Below are 24,044 nucleotides of genomic sequence, written 5' to 3' on the forward strand. Positions count from 1 at the left end.
TGGGTATAAAAGAAATCAAGAATTCAATTAATGGAAATAAGGCTGAAGACTGTAAAATGGAATATAGCATGGCTCTACATTTTAGCAATCAACAATGGTAGTTTTAAGAAAGCTTCTTTCTACAAGAGCTAAGTAATCATTTTTATATATCACTTTGAAATATTTCTTAGCACTTTCTCATTCATTAGCTCACTTGAATCTCTAAACAACCTTATAATAAAAAGTTACTATAACCTGTATTTTAGAGTTTAAACAGTTGAGAGAAAGAAATTACTAATGTGATGAGTGTGGGAAAGTGGCCTCAAGAACCCCAGTTCTGATTTAGTTCACCTGGCCCAAGGCCATTCTCACATCAAGCTCTAACAATATCTGATAAAATAAAAATGTCTATTACATTTATTTTTAAGCCATGTACAGTCAAAAAAAGAAACTACCTAAGCTCTCAGATGCCTGAAAACCAGTCCCATAAAATTTAAATTTTTTGGCCAGTCATAAAACAATGGAGAACATAATATCATCTTTATCCTCAGAGACTTTAAGTATTTATGTTCCTAAGGAAAAGCTGCATCCTAACCTAAGAATAGTACATTTTGTTCCTATGCTACATTTCCCACATTATTTCATTACTGAATTTTTCCTTTCTTTCCTTCCTTCCTTCCTTCTTTCCCTCCTCCCTCCCCTTCTCCTTCCTTTCCTTCCCTTTTTTTAGTAAACATGTATGTGTAACTAGTAATTAGCAAGCACTTACAAGGCACTGGGCAGTGTGCTAGGCTCTCTGTTGTAAACATTTTAAACTATAGTAAGAGAAACAGGAAGCAATGAAATGAGTCAGCTATTCTGGGGATCCGTTTAGTCACAGCTGATGCAGCTGCAGGCCTGGAGCATTGGGCTGGGCCGCCTTGTTTTCCAACCACACGCAGTGCAGATAGAGAAGAGCACAGTGGCTGGTCAGTTCCCACTGTCGGCCCCTTTATCGGTTTTACCTTAGTTAATGACAGTGAATATATATGTAAAGGGTACGTATTAACCTTTGTACCAAATATGGAAGAGAGCTCAGAGATTTCTAGTCTCACGGTTCTTAAATCCAACCAGGCACCACAGGCATGGGTAGTTCTAATAATGGATGGACTCTTGAGCTCTACCAAGGAAATGACTATGTACAGGGAAAAAGTTTAAAAAAAAAAAAATCTGTTCTTTTGATAAAGTCTTTCAGTGATTGCTAAGTAACCTGTTTAAAATGACATTGGAAATCTTTAGACCATAATCCACTTTGATTTTTATTATTTCAAGATCTAAAATCAAGTCCCAATAGCCAGGTTTTTTCTTTTTTTAAAGATTTTATTTATTTATTTGACAGAGATCATAAGTAGGCAGAGAGGCAGGCAGAGAAAGAGAGAGGAGGAAGCAGGCTCCCTGTGGAGGATAGAATCCGATGTGGGATTTGATCCCAGGACCCTGGGATCATGACCTGAGCCGAAGGCAAGGCCTTAACCCACTGAGCCACCCAGGCACCCCCCAAAAGCCAGGTTTTATGATCAAGTATTTAGTCATACAAATACCGCTCGAAGTAGAGAATTGCTATCCTCGTCCCCCTAGCCAAACCCCCTGCCCAGGAGACTGGAAGATGACAGAAGTAAACAGAGTATGCCAGGGTAGAGATATCTGGACCCCTCTGAGGTAAGCTGAGAAGATGAAACATGGACATTCTCATCCTCATCCCCTGCTAATGGTATGGTGATGTAATCCTGAAGCCACCAGTTGGGCCAGTGGCTTCCTGATCTCCCAGCTCCCTAATGATACAGATCTGGTCGGCCAGTTCTGGGATGGTGCTCTTGGAGTCACTTCTGAAGGCCCAACCTGGAGCTTCCCTTCTCAAGCTCCTCCAAAAAAAACTATAACCACCAATTTATCATGTTAGATTCCCTTCTGCTAAAAATAGAGTGTTTTCTGTCATCTGTCAAAAAGTGTTGAGTGATGAAGACCTGAAGAATGAAAAGGAGCCATCTGACAAATCTGGAAAAGAGAATTCTAGGCAGAAAAACCAGGAGGTGCAGAGGGTAGTGAGGCTAGGAAAGGACTCGGTGTGTTCAAGGAACAAAAGAGTCACTGAGTCACCGTTGGGGGGACAGAGTGAACAGGTGGGAATGGGAAGGATGACATAGAGCTGGAGAGAGATCAGGACCCTAACAGTGAGATCAAGTTCAGATTTTTTTCATAGAAAGCCAGCGAAGAGTTTCAATCAGACATGACTGAATACTAAGTGTTACTCTGAATGCCTTGTAGAAAAAGAAAGCAAGGTGACTACTTTTAGAGCTCTTGGAGGAGGAAGTGGGGGAGAAGGAGGAGTCAAGAGAAGGAGAAGTTAAAGGTGAGTGCTCAGCTTTTAGCTGAATCAAAGGATAGGTATTGTACAATTCACCGAAATGGGGATTCCTGGGATAGAATAAGCTTGTGTTCAAGGCATCAATTTTTTTGCTTGTTTTTTTTTTTTTTTTGTTTGTTTTGTTTTGCACATGTTGAATTTGAAATGCTAACTGGACATCCAAGAGGCTATGTCAAGGAAAAGTTATAAATAAGAGTCTATAAATGAACAGTTTTCCATCTAAAGACCCTCATCTAAACCAGGTCAAATTGTTTTAGCACAAGAGTCGGCGGCGGGGTGGGGGGGGGACCCTCTGAGCACAGTACATCCAAGCACTTATTTCTTATGTTGGCTATTATCAAAGACCATCGGCAGTTCTAGTCTATTAACCCCACAACTGCAGCCCCTGTGCTTTCCCTAGAATTCACGAACACTTCCCTCTGACCCAGTAAGGTCTGGACCTCTCCTGCCTACCTATCACTAACAAATAATGAAATCGGACTGTCCCGGTCATCTAAAAACCTCCTGCTCTGTTTACTTCATACTCGCAATCCAGAGTAGTAACCCTGAGACCATAAGCTCATTGTCCTAACTACCTAGAGAAGTCAGCTTGGCACTTCGTTCATTTAAACACATTTACAACCTCACTAGACACCATGTCCCACGACGCCAACCTCCTTACTGGTGTAGAAATCTGCCTAGCCCATCCCATTTGCGAGTTTTGTCACTATAACCATTAACATTGTTGTGGTAGTGCTTGTTTTTATGAGTGCTATACGTTGAAAACTGGCTATATCAGTCACTCTTTGAACATATACTTTATCTCCACCTAAATATATTTGTGTGTCTGAAATCATTAGACTGGTGATCTAGGTGATATTGTCACACCTATCTCTATATTTATATGTGCATATACAGATATTTGCACACATGCCTAAAAATACATATATACATACATACACATATATATGTTATAGTAACATTTTGTCGTGAATGTATTATTTGAATTCATAGCCACTGAAACATGTGAAACTGTTAAGATTTCACTAACTGAAAATATTGGAGAGCCTCAAAATATTTAAACATTCAAACTTAAGATGAAATCATTTATTTTAAAAAAGAAAAAGAAATAAATATCTTGGCATATTTATTCAAGAACGGCAGCAACTGAAGAACTATTTCCTTTAGGAATTTTCACTATATCGACTTCAAACTATTTATTATTGTATAGGTTGTCTGGTTTGTTAAAATCTAATGCAAATAAAGAAGACCCAAGTAATCATTAAATATATCACTAGGAAATGAATTTAGATAAAAGTTCCATTAAGATAGGAGAAAACAAATGGTTGCAAGAGTTGATATTAATTTTAATGTTGCTAATGTTTAGGACAAAGAAGATGTATGCAAGTAACATCTGGGTGGTTTTTCTTTTTGTTTCAAAAAGATTCATGTGAATCTGACAGAAATCGCCTATTGCATTAGGAAAATTTATAAAGTCAGTGTATAAGGTTTCTCCATAGAAATAGAACCATTAGGGTGTGTGTGTGTGTGTGTGTGTGTGTGTGTGTGTGTGTATGCACATACATGTGTTTCAATACACATATTTAAATGGATTTATTATAAGGAATTGGCTCATGCAGTTATAGAGGCTGACAAGTCCCAAGAGCTGTAAGGTGGGTCAGCAAAGCTGGAAACCCAGGAAAGCTAATGGATAGTTCCAGTCCAAGTCTGAATGCCAGAGAAGCAAAAGTGATGGTATAGTTTCACTTCAAAGGCTGGCATGTTCAAAATATAGGAAGCCAATATTTCAGTTCAAGTCTGAAAGCAGGAAAAAGCCAATGTCTCAGTCTGAAGGTAGTTAGGCAGGAGAAATCCTTTCTTACTCAGGGGAAGATTAGCCTTTCTGTTCAATTCAGGTTTCAACTGATTGGACGAGGCCCACCCACGTTAGTGGGAGGAATCTGCTTTACTCGGTCTATGGATTTAAATGTTCATCTCATCCAAAAACCCCCCACAGCAACACACAGAATAATGTTTGACCAAATATCTGAGCACCTCATGGCCCAGTTAACACAAAAAACTGACCATCACGGTAGGCCAACGGTCTCTTAGAACCTTTTGTTTTTGTTCAACCTCCATGCTAAAGAAAAAAGTAATGAATAATAACTACCATAGAGAGTATAAACTACTCCAAGTTTGTTTCTAAGAACCAATCTGTGCATTCTCCTCATATCTTTACTTCCAATGCTCCTGTTATTCATTATGCTCAATCCATTCCCACTATCTTCTGTGTCTACTACAAAAATAAATAAAACACTCATGAAGAACTTGGTCCTTGTTACCTCATGCCTACCTGTCAGCCCTACTGCCAATCTCTTTGTAACAATCCATTACTAGATAAATCTTCACAAACATGTCACCATAGCCCTCCCCAGCCAGGAACCTATGATGACAATGGACAGCTCACCAGAGCAGCAAAGGCAAATGAACTTTCACCTCTACTAAGAGACTACAGCTATTATGATACATTAGGCATTTTTTTAGTATGAGTTAAGTCCCTCTACTCAGTATCAGAATTTCAAAGAGGAGTCAGAATTATAAGCAAACTGGAAGCAGTAGGAGTTACTTAAATGGTACACTGGGTGTGCATTCAAAGCCCCAAGGGTAGTTTGACAATGGTGGCATCCGCTTAGAGAGCTGATTCCGTGCCAGACGTTGTGCCCAGCTGTTTACATACATCAAGTCATCTAATTTTCAAAGTAGCCTTATCAGGGAGGCTCCCTCATGATCTCCATATTATACATTTTTTAAAAAATACAAAACAAAACAAAACAAACAAACAAAAAAACTAAGGGACAGAAACATTGAAAAATTTCCTCGAAGTCACTCATTAAATGGTATAACCAGGCTTTGAACCCAAGTGCTCTGGCCCCAGAGCTATTGCTTTTTACTGTGAAGTTCTGCTGTAAAATGTACTAAAGAAAGGTTTGGGAGCCTGAATAAAGAGTGTTCCAGAAAGTGACTTGGAGGATAAGAGAACTCTCTTTTTTAAGTATTTGTTTGTTTCCATTCTTATTTCCCCAACACCAATACTCTAAACTTGAGGACAGGTTCTTATCCATTTCCCACAGCTGAAAGCTGGATCTCCCAGGCCCACATGCACCAGCTCCTCGCTTTTCTTGTACTCTTCCTAGCCCACCATTGGCTCTTCTTTTCCATTTCCCTTATGGATAATTGCAGCCAACACTGATTTTCTCTCTTCTGACCACCCTGTCAGGTTATTAACTGAGCATATATTTTCACAGTTGGTCATACTTCAACTCTATTCTCTAATATTTTCACTTGCCTAAACCCTATCACCTGAAACAGATTTTATATCACTTTGTTATTATATTTGTATTCTCTAAATAGCCAACACATAGTAGCTGTTTAAAGATAATCTGTTTGACACCCCTGAATTGGATTAGGAAACATTTACATTTAGACACACGAATTTAATAAGCACATTGGTTCTTCCTTTCTAAAAGGCCAGCCTGATTTCTTTTACAAAACGGTTTTTTCCCCTCTTTTCTTATACATAGTCAGTCTTAGACTCCTGACTTTTCAGTCTAATTGGCCTAATTTAAAAATCAAGTTGGCAGCAATATTTTCCGTAACTACCTGGAGTTACGAAGCGGTTAGCCAGAGAAATGTATTTGACAGCTAAGTTATTTCTCTACAGAAATGCACTGAAATTTAGAAAGAGATCAGTTAGGCTTGTAATATCTGCTATTTTTCTATAATACCTTTTGCTCCCCTGTGGCATCAACTCATGTTATTCTCCCAGCGCTCCAAACGTGTGTGCTGCTAGAAAGTACGACTTCATGATGCCTCGTGCCCAACATTCCAGTAATCCTTTCCTAGGTACCCCTGGGGGAGGCTGGTTCTCACCTCTACCCTCTGTCACACACTTGGTTGTCCAAAACTTCAATTACACCTTCTATTCCATTTGTGCCTTTCCCCAGAAACGTTAAGAGATGAGAAACTTCATTTTCCCTGAGGGTGTTTTTAAGGATTTTATTCTCATGCATAGACAGGGTATTTGAGAATACTTACAGGCAGAGGATAAAGTGTCAGTGAAGACGGAGAGAACAAAGAGATGGGAGCAATTGAGGGAGGAAAGCAAGGGAGAGAAGAGGCAGGGTCATAAACATGAGTGGAGGGGTTATTCGGCAAGGCAAGCATGGCAGGCAAGCTCCTCCTTCATTGATGAAGAAGAGAGATAAACATCTCGAGGGGAGCAGGAAGAGGATAAGACTTTAATTTTTTTTTAAGGTGGAGAAAAGTAACGGCAGGAAAGATGACATTAGAGAGGCTAAACATTTTCCTTAGAGAAGTAGGGAGTAAGTTCATTTGCTTGTGAAGTGCAAGAGGTTATGAAAAAGGCTTAAGGCTACCTCCATAGGAAACGTCTTTGGGCATCGATAGAAACTTAATAACTGTGGTGAGAGCCTGAGTGACAGTGGATGATGGCACAAATACATAATGGCGTAGTCACTGGAATCAAGTAGCTGTCAGGTAATTCTGGGCGCGGAACAGGTAGAAAATATGGACAATGGAGCTGATCGCAGAGGCAAATGATCCTAGAAACTGGATGTGGAAAGCATTGATGTGATTAACTGAGAGAGGTCTAGGGATGGTGGGATGGAGGGAGAAACAAGGGACTGCTGGGCCTACGCCTAATTGCAAGTGAGCCATCCAGGACATCAGTGGTAGAAGTAACAGAGCTCAGCAGACACCGCCACCCCTTGCCCTCCTTTATGCTGTGAACAAGTTTGCTCAAAAAGAGACAATTAGGAAAAATCAAGTAGGTCAATAGCCATGCTTTCCTACATACAATTTTGAGGAGTTATAGTTTTCAATGCAGCCTTTATCTCCACTTCAAACAACTGTGTCATCTAATATTTGAAAAATACACATTACCTTACATGACCTATTACCAATTTATATTTATAAAAATTTACAAAGCAATTATTTCATCAAAATAATAATAGACCTTAAGTTACCGGTTCTTTTGGTTAATATCTGGATAATTTTATGGAAATGTTTATTTATTTGGAAACTACACTAAGAATATACATTTCAGATACCTAAACTACTTTCTCATTTCTAGAAGTAACTCTTTCATAAGAACACAATTGACTGGATCCCTTAATTCGAATAGTGATGCCTTTCAAAATTTCAGTGGGTTATTTCTATTTTCTCATTTTTCTGTAAGGAAGGCTAAGCTTGCTTCCTCTGGGGAAGTGTGAAAAACAAAAAACAAAAAAACCAAACAACCAAAATGCATTCTTCAGACACCAGGTGTGTTTATCCTTGAATATTTTAGGCTCAGTTTCTGAAACAAGGGGGAAAGACATGAGTTTTTTGGGTTAAGTTTTTATTTAAATTCCAGTTAGTTAACATGCAGCGTACCATTCATTTCAGGTGTACAATATAGTGAACTAAATACATCCACACAGCACCCAGTGTTCATCAGGACAAGTGCACTCCATAATCCCACAGCTATTACACCCCCTCTCCTCTGGTAACCATCTGTTTGTTCTCAGAGGCAAGAGTGTTTTTTGGCTTGCCTCTCTCTCCCATTTATTTTCCCTTTGCTCATTTTGTTTTGTTTCTTAAATTCCACATATGACTGAAATCATATGGTATTTGTCTTTCTCTGACTGACTTGTTTTGCTTAGCATCATACTCCCTAACTCCTTCCACATCATTGCAAATGGCAAGATTTCATTCTTTGTTATGGCTGAATAATATTCCTCTGTGTGTGTGTGTGTACACACATACCACATCTTTTTTATCTCTCCATCTGCTGACGGACACTTGGGCTGTTTCCATAATTTGACTACCGTAGATAATGCTGCTACAAGCATTGGGGTGCATGTATCCCTTTGGATTAGTATTTTTGTATGCTTTGGTAAATACCTAGTAGTGCAATGTCTGGATTGTATGGTGGTTCTATTTTTAACTTTTTGAGGAAACTCCACACTGTTTTCCACAGTGGCACAGTGGCTATACCAGTTTGCATTCTCACCAACAGGGCAAGAGTGTTCGCCATTCTCACCAACACCTGTTGTTTCCTGTGTTGTTAATTTTAACTTGTTCTGACTGGTATGATGTGATATCTCATTGTAGTTTGATTTGTATTTCCCTGATGATAAGTGATGGTAAGCATCTCTTCATGTGTCTGTTGGCCATCTGTATGTCTTCTTTGGCAAAATGTCTATTCATGTCCTCTGCCCATCTTTAACTGGATTTTTCATGTTTTGGGTTTTGAGTTTTATAAGTTCTTGATACATTTTGGATACTAACTCTTTATCAGATATGTCATTTGAAAATATCTTATCCCATTCAGTAGTTGCCTTTTAGCTTTGTTGATTGTTTCCTTGGCTGTGCAGAAGCTTATTATGTTGATGAAGTCCTAATTATTTTTGCTTTTGTCTCCCTTGCCTCAGGAGACGTAGCGAAAAAGAAGTTGCTACAGCTGATGTCAAAGAGGTTACTGCTTGTGTTCTCCTCTAGGATTTTGATGGTGTCATGTCTCACACTTAGGTCGTTCATCCATTTTGAATTTGTTTTTGTGTATGGTGTCAGAAAGGGGTTCTCTTTCATTCTTTTGCATGTTATTGTCCAGTTTTCCCAATACCACTGGTTGAAGAGACTATCTTTTTCCCATTGGATGTTCTTTCCTGCTTTGTCAAAGATTAATTGACCACATAATTGTGAATTCATTTCTGGGTTTTCTATTCTGTTCTATTGATCTATATGTCTGTTTTCATGCCAGTGCCAAACTGTTTTGATCACTACAGCTTTGTAATATAACTTAAAGTCCAGGATTGTGATGCCTCCAGCTTTGCTTTTCTTTTTCAGAGTTGCTTTGTCTATTTGGGTCTTTCATGGTTCCATACAAATTTTAGGATCGTTTGTTCTAGCTCTGTGAAAAACGCTGGTGTTATTTTGATAGGGATTGCATTAAACGTGTAGATTGCCTTGGGTAGTATAGACATTTTGACAGTATTTGTACTTCTAACCCAAGAGCATGGACTGTCTTTCCATTTCTTTGTGTCATTTTCAATTTCTTTCATCAGTGCAGTTTCAATTTCTTTCATCAGTTTTCAGAGTGCAGGTTTTTCACCTCTTTGGTTAGGTTTATTCCTAGGTATCTTGTTATTGTTGGTGCAATTGTAAATGGGATTGATTTCTTAGTTTCTCTTTCTGCTGCTTCATTATTGGTGTATAGAAATGCAAGAAATTTCTGTACATCGATTTTGTATCCTGCAACTTTACTAAATTCATGTGTCAGTTCTAGCAATTTTTTGGTGTAATAAATTTTGGGTTTTCTATATAAAGTATCATCTCATCTACAAATAGTGAAAGTTTTATTTCTTCCCTGCCCATTGGGATGCCTTTTATTTCTTTTTGTTGTCTGACTTCTATGGTTCAGACTTCCTGTACTATGTTAAATAACAGTGGTGTGAGTGGACACCAACGGGGGAAAGATTTGATTCACAGAGTTTTTGACTTTTAATTTAGAAATATCACAGCCTGGGATGAATCAGGTATAAGAACTTGCAGAATGAGATCTGTCTCTCTGCTGGCGAGTTCCTTTGCTGGTTTGAGGATGGAGGCCAGGACTTGTCTGGGTAGTGTCTCCTCTGGCTCCTTTGCAAGAGCATCATAGCCAAGTGAGAGTCAGAGGTAGATGTAACCAGATGCCAACATTAGGCCTTCCATTTGCTTTACATGTCCATTCTCTAGAATCATCTTCCTCTGGGATCAGCTCCATTGTCTATGCCTTCTACCTGTTCCCTGTCCAGAATTACCTGACAGCTCCAGTGTTTCCAGTGACTACACCATTATACATTTGTGCCATCATCCACTGCCATTCAGGCCCTCACCACAGCTAAGTTTCTATCAATGAAATGCCTAAAGACATTTCTCATGCAGGTGGCCTTAAGCCTCTTTCATAACCTGATGCAGTTCCCAAGCAAATGATCTTAACTCCCTACTTCTCCAAGGAAAATGTTTAGCCTCTAGTACAATCTTTCCTGCAGTTACCCCATCTCAAAAGAAAATTAATATATAATACATATTATACATTGTGAGAATATGGAAATACCTGGCCTTTGGTGTCAAACAGACATGAGTTCAATTCCTAGATTAGCCACTTACGTCGTAGAAGGTTTTAGGAAAGTTATTTAACCTCTGTGAAACTCAGAATTTTTACCCATAAAGTGGGCAATATGTACATTACAAAGTTATTGTAAAGAATAAATCAATTAATAATATATTTAAGCATTTTGCATAATTCTTGGCACACAGTCCATAAATTTTCACAGTATGCATTACTCCCTTTTAACTTACTGAGTCCTTGCAATATAGAGGCATATTTTAAAAGTAATTCTTTTTGTAAAGTAAACATAGATTTCAGTTTCTAAACTTTATGAAGTGCTCAAAGTTGAAATGTGTACTTGATAAAGTATTCATCAGTGTGAATAGTCTTAAACCTGTAGGAATTCTGCAGCAATGAAATGCCAGTAACCCGGGAGGCATGGTTCACGTATTGTTCTAAAAGGAGTCATGAAGTAGGTTGCAAATGATTTCATTAAGCCTTCAGTGCATTCCCACGAAAGTACACTATTGTCATCTGTGACAGTCAACATGTATGAAAGATGACAAGACAGGGCCCTGGAACCACTGAGCTACCTTACAGAGGCTACCTCATTGGAAAGCCTTGCGATAGCTTAAGTTTACCCAGGCTGCGATCCACTAGAGTTCTTAGCTGGGCAATCTTTCTCTAGAAAAAATGCCACACAATTCACCAGGCCTCCAGGGAGCTGGGAAATTACAAATAGACAGAGACTCGAGGAGTGGGTGGATTTTTTTTTTTTCCTTCAAAGCAGCAGCTGTTAGGATAAAAGGCAATCTTGAATCTTTTAAAAAGAAATCAAGAAATACAAGGTGTTTACTGATTTCTATAGCAATTTCTATTTTTTTCCTCTTCCTTTACTTCTTCTCTCTAAATTCCAATGTTATATTTTTTAAAGCAACATTCATAATTTGTATTCTTCCTAATTTATAATGCCCCTAAAAGAGGAGCACCTTTGTTTATAATTATGAATACACCCTTTCTTACTGTCCTCCTTTCCTCTTTCTGTCTCCCTCCCTGCTTTCCTTCTTTCTTTCTCCTTCCTTCCTTCCTTCCTTCCTTTTGACCTTCCTACCTTCCTTTCTCGTTTAACTCATCTGATCCTCAAATGTTACCTCTAAAATAAGCAAGTGGATATTTGAGTAGTCATTATTCTCATGACAGATTCTTTCCCTGACAGGGGTGCTATATATGAATATAAAGAAAGCAAAGTTTGAGTTTTAGTCAAAAACTGTTGCTGTGTGATTATTTAAGAGTTGACTTGGGGGCGCCTGGGTGGCTCAGTGGGTTAAGCCGCTGCCTTCGGCTCAGGTCATGATCTCGGAGTCCTGGGATCGAGTCCCGCATCGGGCTCTCTGCTCAGCGGGGAGCCTGCTTCCTCCTGTCTCTCTGCCTGCCTCTCTGCCTGCTTGTGATCTCTCTCTGTCAAATAAATAAATAAAATCTTAAAAAAAAAAAAAAGAGTTGACTTGGACAGAATAATTAAATGGCTTCTAAGATCCCCCACCATCTACAAAACTCCAAGATTTCATTATTCCAATCATAAGGAATAGACCGATAAAATATAAAACCTTCAGTGGTAGTAACACAAATTAGAAAAAAACATATTATGAACATCTTCTAAAAAACTGAATTTAACATAATAGAGTAATACCACCCCACCCAAAGATACTTCTTTATAATTTTTGCCTCCTTTTTACAAATGAGGGGAAAGAACATTTTCACAGGAAGGGGATGGACTTTTTTTTTTTTTTAAGGATTTTGCATTTGGTATTTTTAAATTTATTTTTATTTTTTATTAACATACAATGCATTATTTGTTTCAGGGGTACAGGTCTGGATGGACTTCTCATTGGCATCTCTAAGAAGAGTCTGAGGAGACCCAAAGCTTACATACGGATGGCTTTTTGGTAAACTGCTTTGTGTCTGTTTTACAGCCTTCTTTCACTTTCCCCTCTAGCAAACATAGGGATTAAAGATCAGTGTGTTGGTCATTCTACTGTCATCAAAACATAAAATATTTTCTGCTCTCTTGAGCTGCCATCTCATCAGCACTAACAGCCTGACCTTGCACCCCCATGGTATATAGGATACACCTGCCTTTAAAACGTGTGAACCGAATTTTATCTGCAGTGATTTTTCTTTTTATCCTTTGATCTGTCACTATTTCTTCACCATGTCAAATGCCTCAGCACTTGGTTTGAATGGTGATCAAACTCAAAGGCACACAGTTTTGGGTCTGATCCTGAATCTACACAATCAAAAATCTTTTCAATTCGGACTTAAACCCTGCACTTTGCCTCACAATAGAGAAGTGGGGCCGTCACTAAAGCTCTGCTTTGTCCTTTAAGCTTTTAAAAAATGGACATAATGAGGCTAAAGAAATGAAACAGATTTCTTGTACCAAGCGTACCAGAAATACATGCATTTAATGAAACGTGTCCCTTTTGTGACCCCTTGGGAGTTTAAACACTTTCGTGGCGCTGTTGTCATCACCCGGAACACTGTTTTGGAATTCCTCCTTGGCAGAGATTTCAAACATTGTTTCTTGGCTCTGTCAGAAAATCAACATCACCAATTTATTTTTCACAGGACATGCAACTGGCCTAATGTATTTTCTTCCTCTCATTCCCTTTTTCTGTCTCTCTACTTAGACTTGTCCTCTTGTGCACTCCTCTGCCTGTTGATTCACTTTCATTTAATGAACATTCATTTAAAGATAAGATCTGTGAGCAGGGCTTTCCTACACCTGTGTTAAATTGCACTGTCAAGTGTTTTGCTTTCTACCTCTCAACCCATTGTCCAATTTCTAGAAGGAAAATACTGGCAGTGGAGCCTCTTTTACCTTTCTAGGTCAATCCTCACCTCATTTTGTGTATTTTACTGTTGTTTTGATTTTTTTTTTTTTCTTTTCCTATTTGCTTCTCCAAGAAATGGGCTAGGCCCAAATCTCTCTAATCCTGGATTTGGGGACCTGAGTGTACCAATGGACAGCTGAGGAGAAGTGTGTTAGGAGATGGCTGACTGATACACGCGCATCTGATTATATCACGCCCCTGACTGGGAATCATGAATCACCAGAATGCACTGGATCATCAAATCTGGATTCCAACTATATTTCTTGAACTCTGCTCCTGAGTGCCCCATCTATTTATTTTATTTCCAAGTGGACCTCTCCCCAAAAGGCCCATGGGGAATTCAATTCAACATACCTTAAACAAAACAGACTTTATGTCTATAGTGCTGTTGTTCCTCCTATATTGATTTTAATTTTAACACTTCGTTATTTAAAAGAAAAAGAAAACAGGTTATTCTAGACACCGTTTTGTTTCTCCTTCATCTAACCAACCCTTACCAACTGCCAGAGAATCTGTCTCCTACCTCTTCTTGAACATGCCCAGGCTCTGTCTCCAGGGACATTCTCCTTATCACTCACTAGATGTTTGTCATAGCATTTTAGATCTCCCTACTCCCAATCTCATCTCTCTCCAGTCAACCCTCCATGGGGCTAGAAGGATGATCTTTCTAAAAAACAAACTATTCATGTCATTCTATAGTCTAAAAGTCTTTACTTTTCATGGCTTTCAAGATAATTTTCACATTCTTGCCACTGCTTATATCTGGCTTATCCAACGTTTTTCTCACTCAATCAACTAAGCTCAACCAAGAATGAATCCATGAAAATATTTTCTCTCTTCTTGTCCTTAGTCTGTTTTCAATGGTCTTCACTGTATTACAATAAACTGTGATTTCATGTCTATCACAGTATTATTATTCCATAAATTGTTCTCTTGGGGAGACTTTATAATCTTTAAGGACTGGGCTATCATTCAAGTGATGCATAGCACTGTGGTAGGCTGAATAATGGTCCCCTCTCAAAAATGTCCACGTCTCAATTCCCAGAAACTATGAATAGGTTTTATCACCTGTCAAAGAGCAAATAAAGTAGCAAATGGAATTAAGGCTACTAATCATCTGACCTTAAAATAGAGAGATTATCTTGGATTAGCCAGGTGGGCCCAGTGTAATCACAGTGTACTTAAAATATGAAGGGGGGGGGGTGCAGAAGTGGAGGTCAGAGTGATCCCATGTGAAAGGGACTCCATCATTGTTGGCTTTGAAGATGGAGGAAGAGGGTCTTGAGCCAAGGAATATGAGTGGCCTCCAAGAGCCATGAGACAAGATAACAGAATTTTTCTTAGAGCCTCCAGAAAGTACTGTGGCTCTATCAAAACCTTGATTTTAGCCCAGTAAGACCTTCAGACTGAGACTTCAGACCTCAGGAACTGTAAGATAATAAATTTTTGTTGTTTTAATCCTAAATTTATGGTAATTTGTTAGAGCATCCATAAATAACATATATATTACTTATCCAACTACCCCACTGGTTCAGAAAATACTATATATTCTAATACTAACTCCTAGTGAATAAATAATAATATACTCTAAAAGTATATGCCACTACTACACATTCTTATATAAATAGCATTGCCTTCACTTATGTTTGTTCATTTCATAAACTTGAGGTTCCCATAAGGCTTAAGACATCCGAGATAAGATATAGAGATATAAGATTCAAAAGCAGCAATGCTTAAAATACATTTCTCAATGATTTTTTTTTAAAGTTTTAAGTGGTTAGCCATACTGTATGGATAAGAAATAAAGAAGACAGAGAAACACAAAGAGAGAATAAATGGTGGCATGAAAATGGATCACAAGTTCTATGAGCACTTCATCATTTCAATTCCTAAGAAGTAAATCCATTACAGACTGAAAGCCTACCCAAGACCAGACTGAACCAAAATTACCTCTGCTGGTTAGTTCTAGAAGAAACAGTAACAGTTAGTCTAGGCTATTTCCTGATACCAAAATCATCTTACGAAGCCCAATCCAATCCCTCTGAATTAATTAATATAGGCTAGACTGAAGAAAAAAATTAACCTCAAAATTTTTTTGTCTTAAAGAACAATGATTTTTCCTCATGTAATAGTTTAGGGCCAGTGTTTAGGGCAATGGGGCAGCTTTCACAGTCTTCCAGGGATCCAGAATGAAGATTCTTCGCCTTCTTCTATAAGAGGCTCCAAGGCCATCCTGGTGCTCAGTAGATGAATGAGCCATAAAGAGAAAAAGCGTGAAGTGTATGGGAAGTTTGTATGCTGGGCTTCAAGTGGCATGTACCTACTCCCACTAAAGGGAACGTGGAGGAGCATGGACACACTTACATACAAGAGAGGCTGGGAAATAGTCTGGCCTGTGCCCATGAAGAAGGAAGAAAAAGTTAGTGGACATCTAGCAGCCCCTGACACAACTTTATTGCACAAAGAACAGATTAAGGACTAGGACTGGTGGGGGAGATGAGGGTCTAAAGAAATTGAAATGTGAGGAATTTCTGAAAGTAGTTCCAGAAAGAGTGAGGTGTGACTAACCATCTGGGGCATCTCTCTGAAGATCCCCTGAGGATTTAGGGGCTAGACTTCCTCCCGTTTCCAGCAAAGGGCTCTAATAATCCACATATGTGAAGAGTCAGGCTCCTTTTCACAAGAATACTTCCCCTGGTTGTAGTAGCTGAAACTGGGATGATGATATATGGATAAGAAACATTGGGTCAGACTACCCATCTTAAGGGACCTTTTTAATAAGAGTACTTGCCCTCCTATTAAAAGGAAAACCTGACTCCCTTGTTTCCTCTGAAAGAGGTGGAACCAGAAAAACTGTAAGAGCTCTCCTTCCTCTGCTCCTGTTTCTGAGGCTGCAGATGTGTTCTGTGGAAATAGATCTAACATAACCCTGTTGGTGGCAGTTGGGAGTATGGTGCGAAGAGGTAGCAGAATTGTCTTCTCCACAATGATGCCCCCTTCATGAAGCCCCCACATTTCTCCATTTCACTTATTCTTCAAATTCCATCAACTGGCAGTTCTCTTGGGCTGGGACCTGTTGGCTTCAATTGAAAAGTTACTCTAGATCTGGCTAGAGGCCAGCAGCATAGGCTAGGGGTGGGAAATAGGAGTCCCCCAAATTTATCTGGATTAAAGAATGAGTAAGGCAAGCATCAAAGAGCCCCACGCATACTAGAAATCAGAATGCCGCAGAATCAGAACACAGGCCCAGGAGTTTATAGTTCTTAATGCTCAGAGGAAACTGAAAGAGCTTCACTTTAGACAAGTGGTTAGTGACGGATCAAGGGAATCAGCGTCCATATCAATAGGCACCTGGTGGGCAGCCTTGGGTTTACAGGGGTGAGCAAGTAAAAGTGCCTGTTATCCTGAAAACTGTGACCTGCAGAGTCACAGCAGACACTGAAACATGTCTAAAGGAGGAATGAGAACACGAATGTCATCAGGCTTTTACATGGGGGAGTTGAAGAGAATTTTACAATGAGCTGTATCTTGGTGCAGATCATCTCATCAAATTGCTTTTCTCCTAGCATCGACCTAAGTTCAGCCACCTTGGGCCGTAGGAAAAGGGCAAGAACACTGAAGAAATCAGAGTCATGATAAAAAAACACAAGTGCTCAGAAATGGTGATGAGAAGGAAAAAAGACAAGAACTCCTTGATTTTACTAAAAGAAGGACCCATGGGTAAGATGCTACCCCTGGCCTCCAGGGATTCACATTTTTTAAAGGGTTATTTATTTATTTATTTATTTGAGAGAGGGAGAATGTGTACACAGAAGGGGGCAGGCAGAGGGAGAGGGAGAAGCAGTCTCTCCACTGAGCAGGGAGACCGATGTGGGGCTCGATTCCAGGATCCTGGGATCATAACCTGAGCCGAAGGCAGATGCTAAACTGACTGAGCCACCCAGGTGCCCCCAGGAATTCACATTTACATGAAGGGAATACATGCTTAAACAGATGTCTATTTGAGGTGATTTAGTAAATATATTCTGTATCCTTCATTCGTTAGAGACCTACTCTCAGGGGTTAGAGAATGGGAACCAACTCAGCCAGCAGAATGAGTTCTCATTCAGAAGACTTATCAGACTAGCTGATTATTCACCAGACTGTATCTCTCTTCCTTGGTAGCCACATTGCCCAGCACCCCTCCTAGCTATGCACGACCATCACTGAGTTCTGGTCAATAAAATACGAGCACAAGTACTGCATGACCCTTCCAGGCCCACCTCTGAAAGGCATCCTGCTGGCTCTCCCATGTGTTCTCTCTTCCCTTACTGACCAGCCAAGTGCAAAGATCCAGCAGAACACAGTGAGGCTCTAGGGCATGGCAAAGTCACTGTGTGAAAGTCATCTGAGTCCCAGAATGGCTGACTCCATGGAGCAAAGGGCCCTGCTTTAAACTCACTAACCTGCAGAAAACTGAGATATTCATGAAGAAATCAACCTTTGTCATGTTAATCCACTGAACTGCTCTGGAGACGCCTATTACAACAATTGTCTATCCTGACAAATACGGGTATATTAGTGATGCCTCATGATGATCCGTTTATGTTGCCTCCTTTATGGGTGTGAATGTGTCTAACTTAAAGACATACTTGCTCAAAGCGCGTCTGAAAATATGTGCCTGAAAAGGAGAAGCTGGAAATACCCATAAATGCATAATAAGCTTCTATTTTAGGGAAAAAAAATGATTTGGGATTCTGATTGTTTTAATACAAGTCTCCTGTAGTAGTCTTCAAAACTGGTTTTAGGCAGCACTTTAAAAAGAAATGAAAAATCATTGGCAGCTTATAATGGGACTTGGGGAAGAGGAGGAAATGAAATAAAAAGATATCCAAAGTTACTTAAATTGATGTACATTCTTTTTTTTTTAAAGATTTTATTTATTTATTTGACAGAGAGAGATCACAAGTAGACGGAGAGGCAGGCAGAGAGAGAGAGAGGGAAGCAGACTCCCTGCTGAGCAGAGAGCCCGATGCGGGGCTTGATCCCAGGACCCTGAGATCATGACCTGAGCCGAAGGCAGCGGCTTAACCCACTGAGCCACCCAGGCGCCCCTTGATGTACATTCTTACATGTAGCTAGAAATGGATAGAACCTCAAGTCAGTCTTTATAGTCTGTGGGTTCTCTCAGATGAGGTAACATGCTGTGAGAAAGAATTGCAAAGGAAATGACAAGAGCAGATGTTTGCTCAAGACAACTGGAGATTTTCTGAAAGCATCAAAGCACACAGACTACAAGTTATCACCAGCCAGGCGGATTGTAGCTAGTCACAAGCCTCTAGATTTGCATCTTGAACAAAGTTGGTCTCTTCAAGAGTAATCTCATTATACTCAATAATGAAAGAAAGTTAGCTGCTCTCTGTGCCACCTTTAACTTAGGTCATAAATTTTCATGGGCGTAAAGATGCATGGTACATGCATATTTCAATTTGGGCAACTCCCTTTACAAAGCACACACAACAGTCTGGACCCTGATTGTAATGCTCAGGACCTCAAAAGAGCAGCAGGAGGCCCTGTCACTCCCTTCTAAGGTTTCCCCACCCCTGGTCAAGGTCCACCATCCCTGTGTTGCTTAGGAGTAGGGAGAATACGGAAAAATTCAGTGTGGTTCAGTATGGTTCAGTCCTAGTTTAATGCACTGGCTGCCACAGGAATTCCACAGGCTTCTGAATAGAGACAGGGGATGACCCAGGAGTCCAGAGTATGAAGTGAGGAGGCAGACTCATCCAATACCATGCTGGACATTTAAATGTGACTCTCTGTGCCTCAATTAGAAATGCTTTCTCATAGTGCGTTTAAGAGAAGTAATATAATCGATGCGTATTAAGCACTTTTGAAAGACCATCTGACACAAAGGAAACTCTGTGCCACCTGCTGTCATCACCATCATCATCGTCGTCGTCGTCGTCGTCGTCGTCATCATCATCATTGGTAGATCAAGTCACGAAAGAAAAAAAAAAGTAGGAGATAAGCCAGTCCCTGATTTTAGTGGCAAATATAGATACCTTGCTCTGTGGTTCTTTGAGAGTAGGTGGACTCTCCCTTCAGTGGCACACCTGCTGGACAGGATGCTCGGAGTCAACAGATCTTTGATACCCCACAGCCTTTCACAGCCATGTGGATCCAGATTCCCAAGGGCGTGCTGTATTTCTTTGCCTATGTACCCCAGCACTTCCCTCCTCTGCCAATACTCCCAGCTGTAGGGATTTCCCCAGGCAGAGTGACCCCTGCACCAGCTCTTAACCTCACTTACTCCCCCTTCTGGCCCAGAACTGGGCTCTGTCCTATTGTTCCATTGCTATAACCTTCCTGGGACTTCCTTTCAGGAATTCCCTGCCCTTCCCTGCCTCTGGGCCTGTGTCCATTCTATTTCAGAATACATTGGAGAAGTTGGAAAGTATCTGCTCCTACTTCCCAGAAAAAAATCCTCAGGTTTTAGGGCGACTGGGTGGCTCAGTCAGTTAAGAGTCTGTCTTTGGCTTCGGTCATGATCCCAGGGTCCAGGGATCGAGATCCATGTCGGGCTCCCAGGTCTGCAGGGAGTTTGCTTCTCCCTCTGCCCCTCTTCCCACCCTGTTCTCCCAATCTCTCTCTCTCTCTTTCTCTCTCAAATAGATAAATAAAGTCTTTAAAAAAAATCTTCAGGCTTTTATGAAAATTGGTATATCTCACAGAAGAGCGATACAAAAATAAAGTAAGTTTAAAACAACACAAAACCATAAGTATAAGCCAGGCCAGAATTTTCTTAAAGAAAATTCTGATGAAATCAAGACTGGCCACCCAAGATTTGCTCCAAAAGGGTTAGAAATATTTGTTTTTGTTGTTTGCATGAATAACGGATCATCACTCATAAAAAATATTGTTAAGCATTTAAAAATATATATATTCTCTATGTATCATTTTCCTCTTTAACAAAATAAGATTTCCTCAAAGTATATCACAGTATTTAATTAGCTATGTTCCAATTATTGGGTAATATAATATCTTTAAAACATTATTAGCAATAATCGTGCCTCGGATAAACCTCATTGGCTACGATACTGCCACTGCGCAAAGCTTATCTTTAAAACATTATTAAATACATATACTATTAGTAAACATACATACATATTTTAATATATTTAATATTTTATTTAATAATATACCTATACAAGTACATACATATTTATACATAATTATTGAATCACAAAAGTCAAATAATTTTAGCTAGTACCTAAATATATTCAAGTAAAATATTTTAATATTAAGTATTTTGTAATACATATGCATATTTACATATTAATGAATATCAATATGTAAGTTCAATAAGACAGTCTTTAAAATATTCTATAAACTGTGGGTTTCAATATGAGGTACATGATTACATTGAGAACACACTTTAAAAAAATCTTGGGGCGGGGAGCCTGGGTGGCTCAGTGGGTTGGACCGCTGCCTTCGGCTCAGGTCATGATCCCAGGTCCTGGGTTCAAGCCCCACATCGGGCTTTCTGCTCAGCGGGGAGCCTGCTTCCTCCTCTCTCTCTGCCTGCCTCTCTGCCTACTTGTGATTTCTCTCTGTCAAATAAATAAATAAAATCTTAAAAAAAAAAAAAAAATCTTGGGGCACCTGGCTGGCTCAGTAGAGTATACAACTCCTAATCTCAGGGTCATGAGTTCAAACCCCACACTGGGCATGGAGCCTACTTAAAAAACAAAACAACTCTAGCCATTGATATTCATAATTAATATATGTGAGCTATTAAAATACAGAAACAGTAACTGACTCAGAATTGTAATGCCTGAGAATAATAGAGGTTTTTAAGTACAGTTTTTGAATCTAAAGCAATTTAAATGAAAAATCTACCTTCATTGAACTGTTACAGTGAGTTAAAAAAAACTCAATGAGATAAGCCGCCATCCAGGTAGATGTTTCTGATGAAGGCTTTTCTAATCTTCCACTAAAATAACAATGGACACCAAATAAAGAGAAAAAAAAATAAGAAAAACAAATAATATCAGCTAAAGAAAGTACTAACAGTAATCTCTAGGATCTGGAGAGAATTTTTAAATGGCTTATGGTGGATTTAAAACTATACCTCATGGAGTTCCCACAAAAACAAAACAAAACAACAAAAAAAACCAAAACCAAAGCCAAAACAAAACAAAAAACAATCAAAAACATCCCAAACCTGCTACTCACTGCCACCTGCCACCCACTACCTTGAAGACAGGACAGATCTTTGACAACCTAAAAACGGAGTAGCTAGGCACTAAGGTCAGCTGTGACATGTGCAGCAAGCCTTGTTTTGCTCATACTCTTTCATGTAATCTTGATGTATAATTGCATCTAAGATGACATTAGTGCTTGCATTCTGAAGCGATTTACGAATTCAGCAGGAAAGGGGTAGAGTTACCTCTAGTACATTAGGAAACTTACAACCCCCCACAGACACAGGGAAGTGGGTGGTGCACATGAACGTCATTTCATTTTAAGAAATGCCAGGAAGAAAAAAATTGTTGAGAAGGTGTCTACTACACAGTGCTGCCTTCTGAGGCAGCAAGAATCATCTCTGTGGGCAACTACTACCTTGCACACCCCGGGAGCCCCTCTTCAAAAATCCAGGGCCCTGCCACCCAACTCCTGTCCGCACCCTTGCCGGCAGCACAGCCTGGAATGCCGTGTCTACATGGCCACTGAATCCCCTTTACTTCCTGAAGAACTATGGACCCCAGCTGGCTGGCTCATGGTGGGAGCAGAAGAAAAGACCCCGTTGCAGCACAGTGATGTTGTGGAAAAGCAGAGCCTTCTAGACGGGAGGAATGGGGCTCCAAGCTCTGTCTGCTCAGTCATGAAAGACCAAACATAGGAGTGGAGAGAAAAATCACAGAGAAGGAACACACCCACACTGGAGAGGTTGTCCCTGCTACACAAATGCCCAGACAAGAAAATAAAAACACACAGTGCCTCTGGAAAATGCTCCAAAACAAGGAAAAAGACCTTGATGCTGAAAAGTCAGAGGAAGAGAAGACCTTTGAAAGCATTTCAGCTGCAGCCCTGGATGAACATCTCAGAAGACAAGACAAGAAAGAACACCATTAACAATGTGAGAGCCTAAAACACAGGAAGTCATACACAGCCTTCTGGCCCTGTAGGATAAGGCTCCTGGCTACCTTTCACTCTCCCCCTTCACCCTCCCCCACCCCTCCCCCATCAACTCACCCTCCCCAGCCACCCAGTCTCCTTGCTACATTTTAACCATGCAAACTGAAAGGTTCTTCTCTGAGCTGGTCCTGAGGTTCATCTCATGACCTGCTTCACTCATGACTCTGTACACAGGTGCCCTCTTCAGGAAGGTTCTTCCTGTTCAACAGCTGCTTCCCTCACTCTTTAGTGCCCCCCCCCCCCCCCCCCCCCCCCCGCCATTGCTTTGAAGTAGGCAGATTCCTAGGCAGTGCTTTTGTACAAGGGCAGACTCCCCTACTGATTAAAGGGCTGCATTCCAACCCTGATCACCACTTCCTGGCTGTGTGAGCTTAAGCAAGTTACTTACCCTCTCTTTGCTTTATTTTTCTCATTTATTACTGAGTGTAGCTGCCCTTATTTGCAACTGGACTGAGCCCCAGTGGTCCATAGCCTCCACACCCTATAATGGCTTCCTTTTCTTCTTTTCCTTCCCCATCTCAGTTCTCCACTCCTTTGCCAGTGCTCCGTGAGATCCCTTCCCACTTAAGCTTTCTGCATGCAAATGCTACCCTTAGGGTTTGTCTCTGATGACCTTTAGAGCTATATTATAGGGTAATCCAGTAGATTCAATGAGTTGATATAAACAAGTACTTAAAACAGTACCTGGAACAGATCAAGCATTCAGCAAGTATTAATTTTATTAATTCATTGTTATATTTCAGTGCCTAGAACAATGCCTGGTAAAAGGTACCTGCTTAACGAACACTTTGTGGAATGAATAAAAAGAGGATAAAAGGACAATAGTACGAGGGAAGGAGGAAATGAGAGAAATAAAGAACTGTAAGGAAAAAAAAATAGGTGTCAGCTCTATTATCATTCATATTGAAGGGTAGTGAGGGCACAAAATAGCGCAAGGAAAAACCATGTTAAGAATACAGAAGCATGGGGCGCCTGGGTGGCTCAGTGGGTTAAGCCGCTGCCTTCTGCCTTCGGCTCAGGTCATGATCTCAGGGTCCTGGGATCGAGTCCCGCATCGGGCTCTCTGCTCAGCAGGGAGCCTGCTTCCCTCTCTCTCTCTCTCTGCCTGCCTCTCCGTCTACTTGTGATCTCTCTCTGTCAAATAAATAAATAAAATCTTAAAAAAAAAAAAGAGAATACAGAAGCAGAATTAGAGGCTATTCCTGAATAGAAAGAAGAGAGACAACGAGGTGAAAGTGACCAAAATGAATATGATGAATGGGGAGGGCAAAGAACAAAAATCAAAGCTAAGAATTTCAGGAGAATTCTCAATGGGAGAATAAGCTTAATATTTTTCTAAAAAATGGGAAGGGGGATGGGGCCCTAAGTACGCAAAGAGTCTTTTCTAATTTCCTCATCCACTTCAGAGCTCTCCACAGAAAAGTAAGCACTCACATGTTTCGAGGGAGCCCAGGAT

General features: G+C 40.1%; 1 protein-coding gene and 1 pseudogene across 5 annotated transcripts in view; both read right to left on the minus strand.

Moving 5' to 3' along the window:
* The window catches only part of GRM8 (glutamate metabotropic receptor 8), a 768,517-nt gene that overhangs the window by 211,448 nt on the left and 533,025 nt on the right, over positions 1-24,044 (minus strand). The window contains exon 8 of one of the 5 annotated variants that reach the window (XM_047695836.1): positions 13,023-13,104. The exons of the other annotated variants lie outside the window; for them this stretch is intronic. Within the exon in view, the coding sequence (XP_047551792.1) occupies positions 13,085-13,104 (20 nt within the window). The 3' untranslated portion in view covers positions 13,023-13,084. Of the gene's footprint in view, positions 1-13,022; positions 13,105-24,044 lie in introns of those variants that run through there. 5 annotated transcript variants of the gene reach the window in all.
* On the minus strand, positions 20,394-20,505 carry LOC125081475 (uncharacterized; annotated as a pseudogene).

The sequence above is a fragment of the Lutra lutra genome, chromosome 11 (genome assembly GCF_902655055.1).
Source record: "Lutra lutra chromosome 11, mLutLut1.2, whole genome shotgun sequence".
Taxonomy (NCBI): Eukaryota; Metazoa; Chordata; class Mammalia; order Carnivora; family Mustelidae; genus Lutra; species Lutra lutra.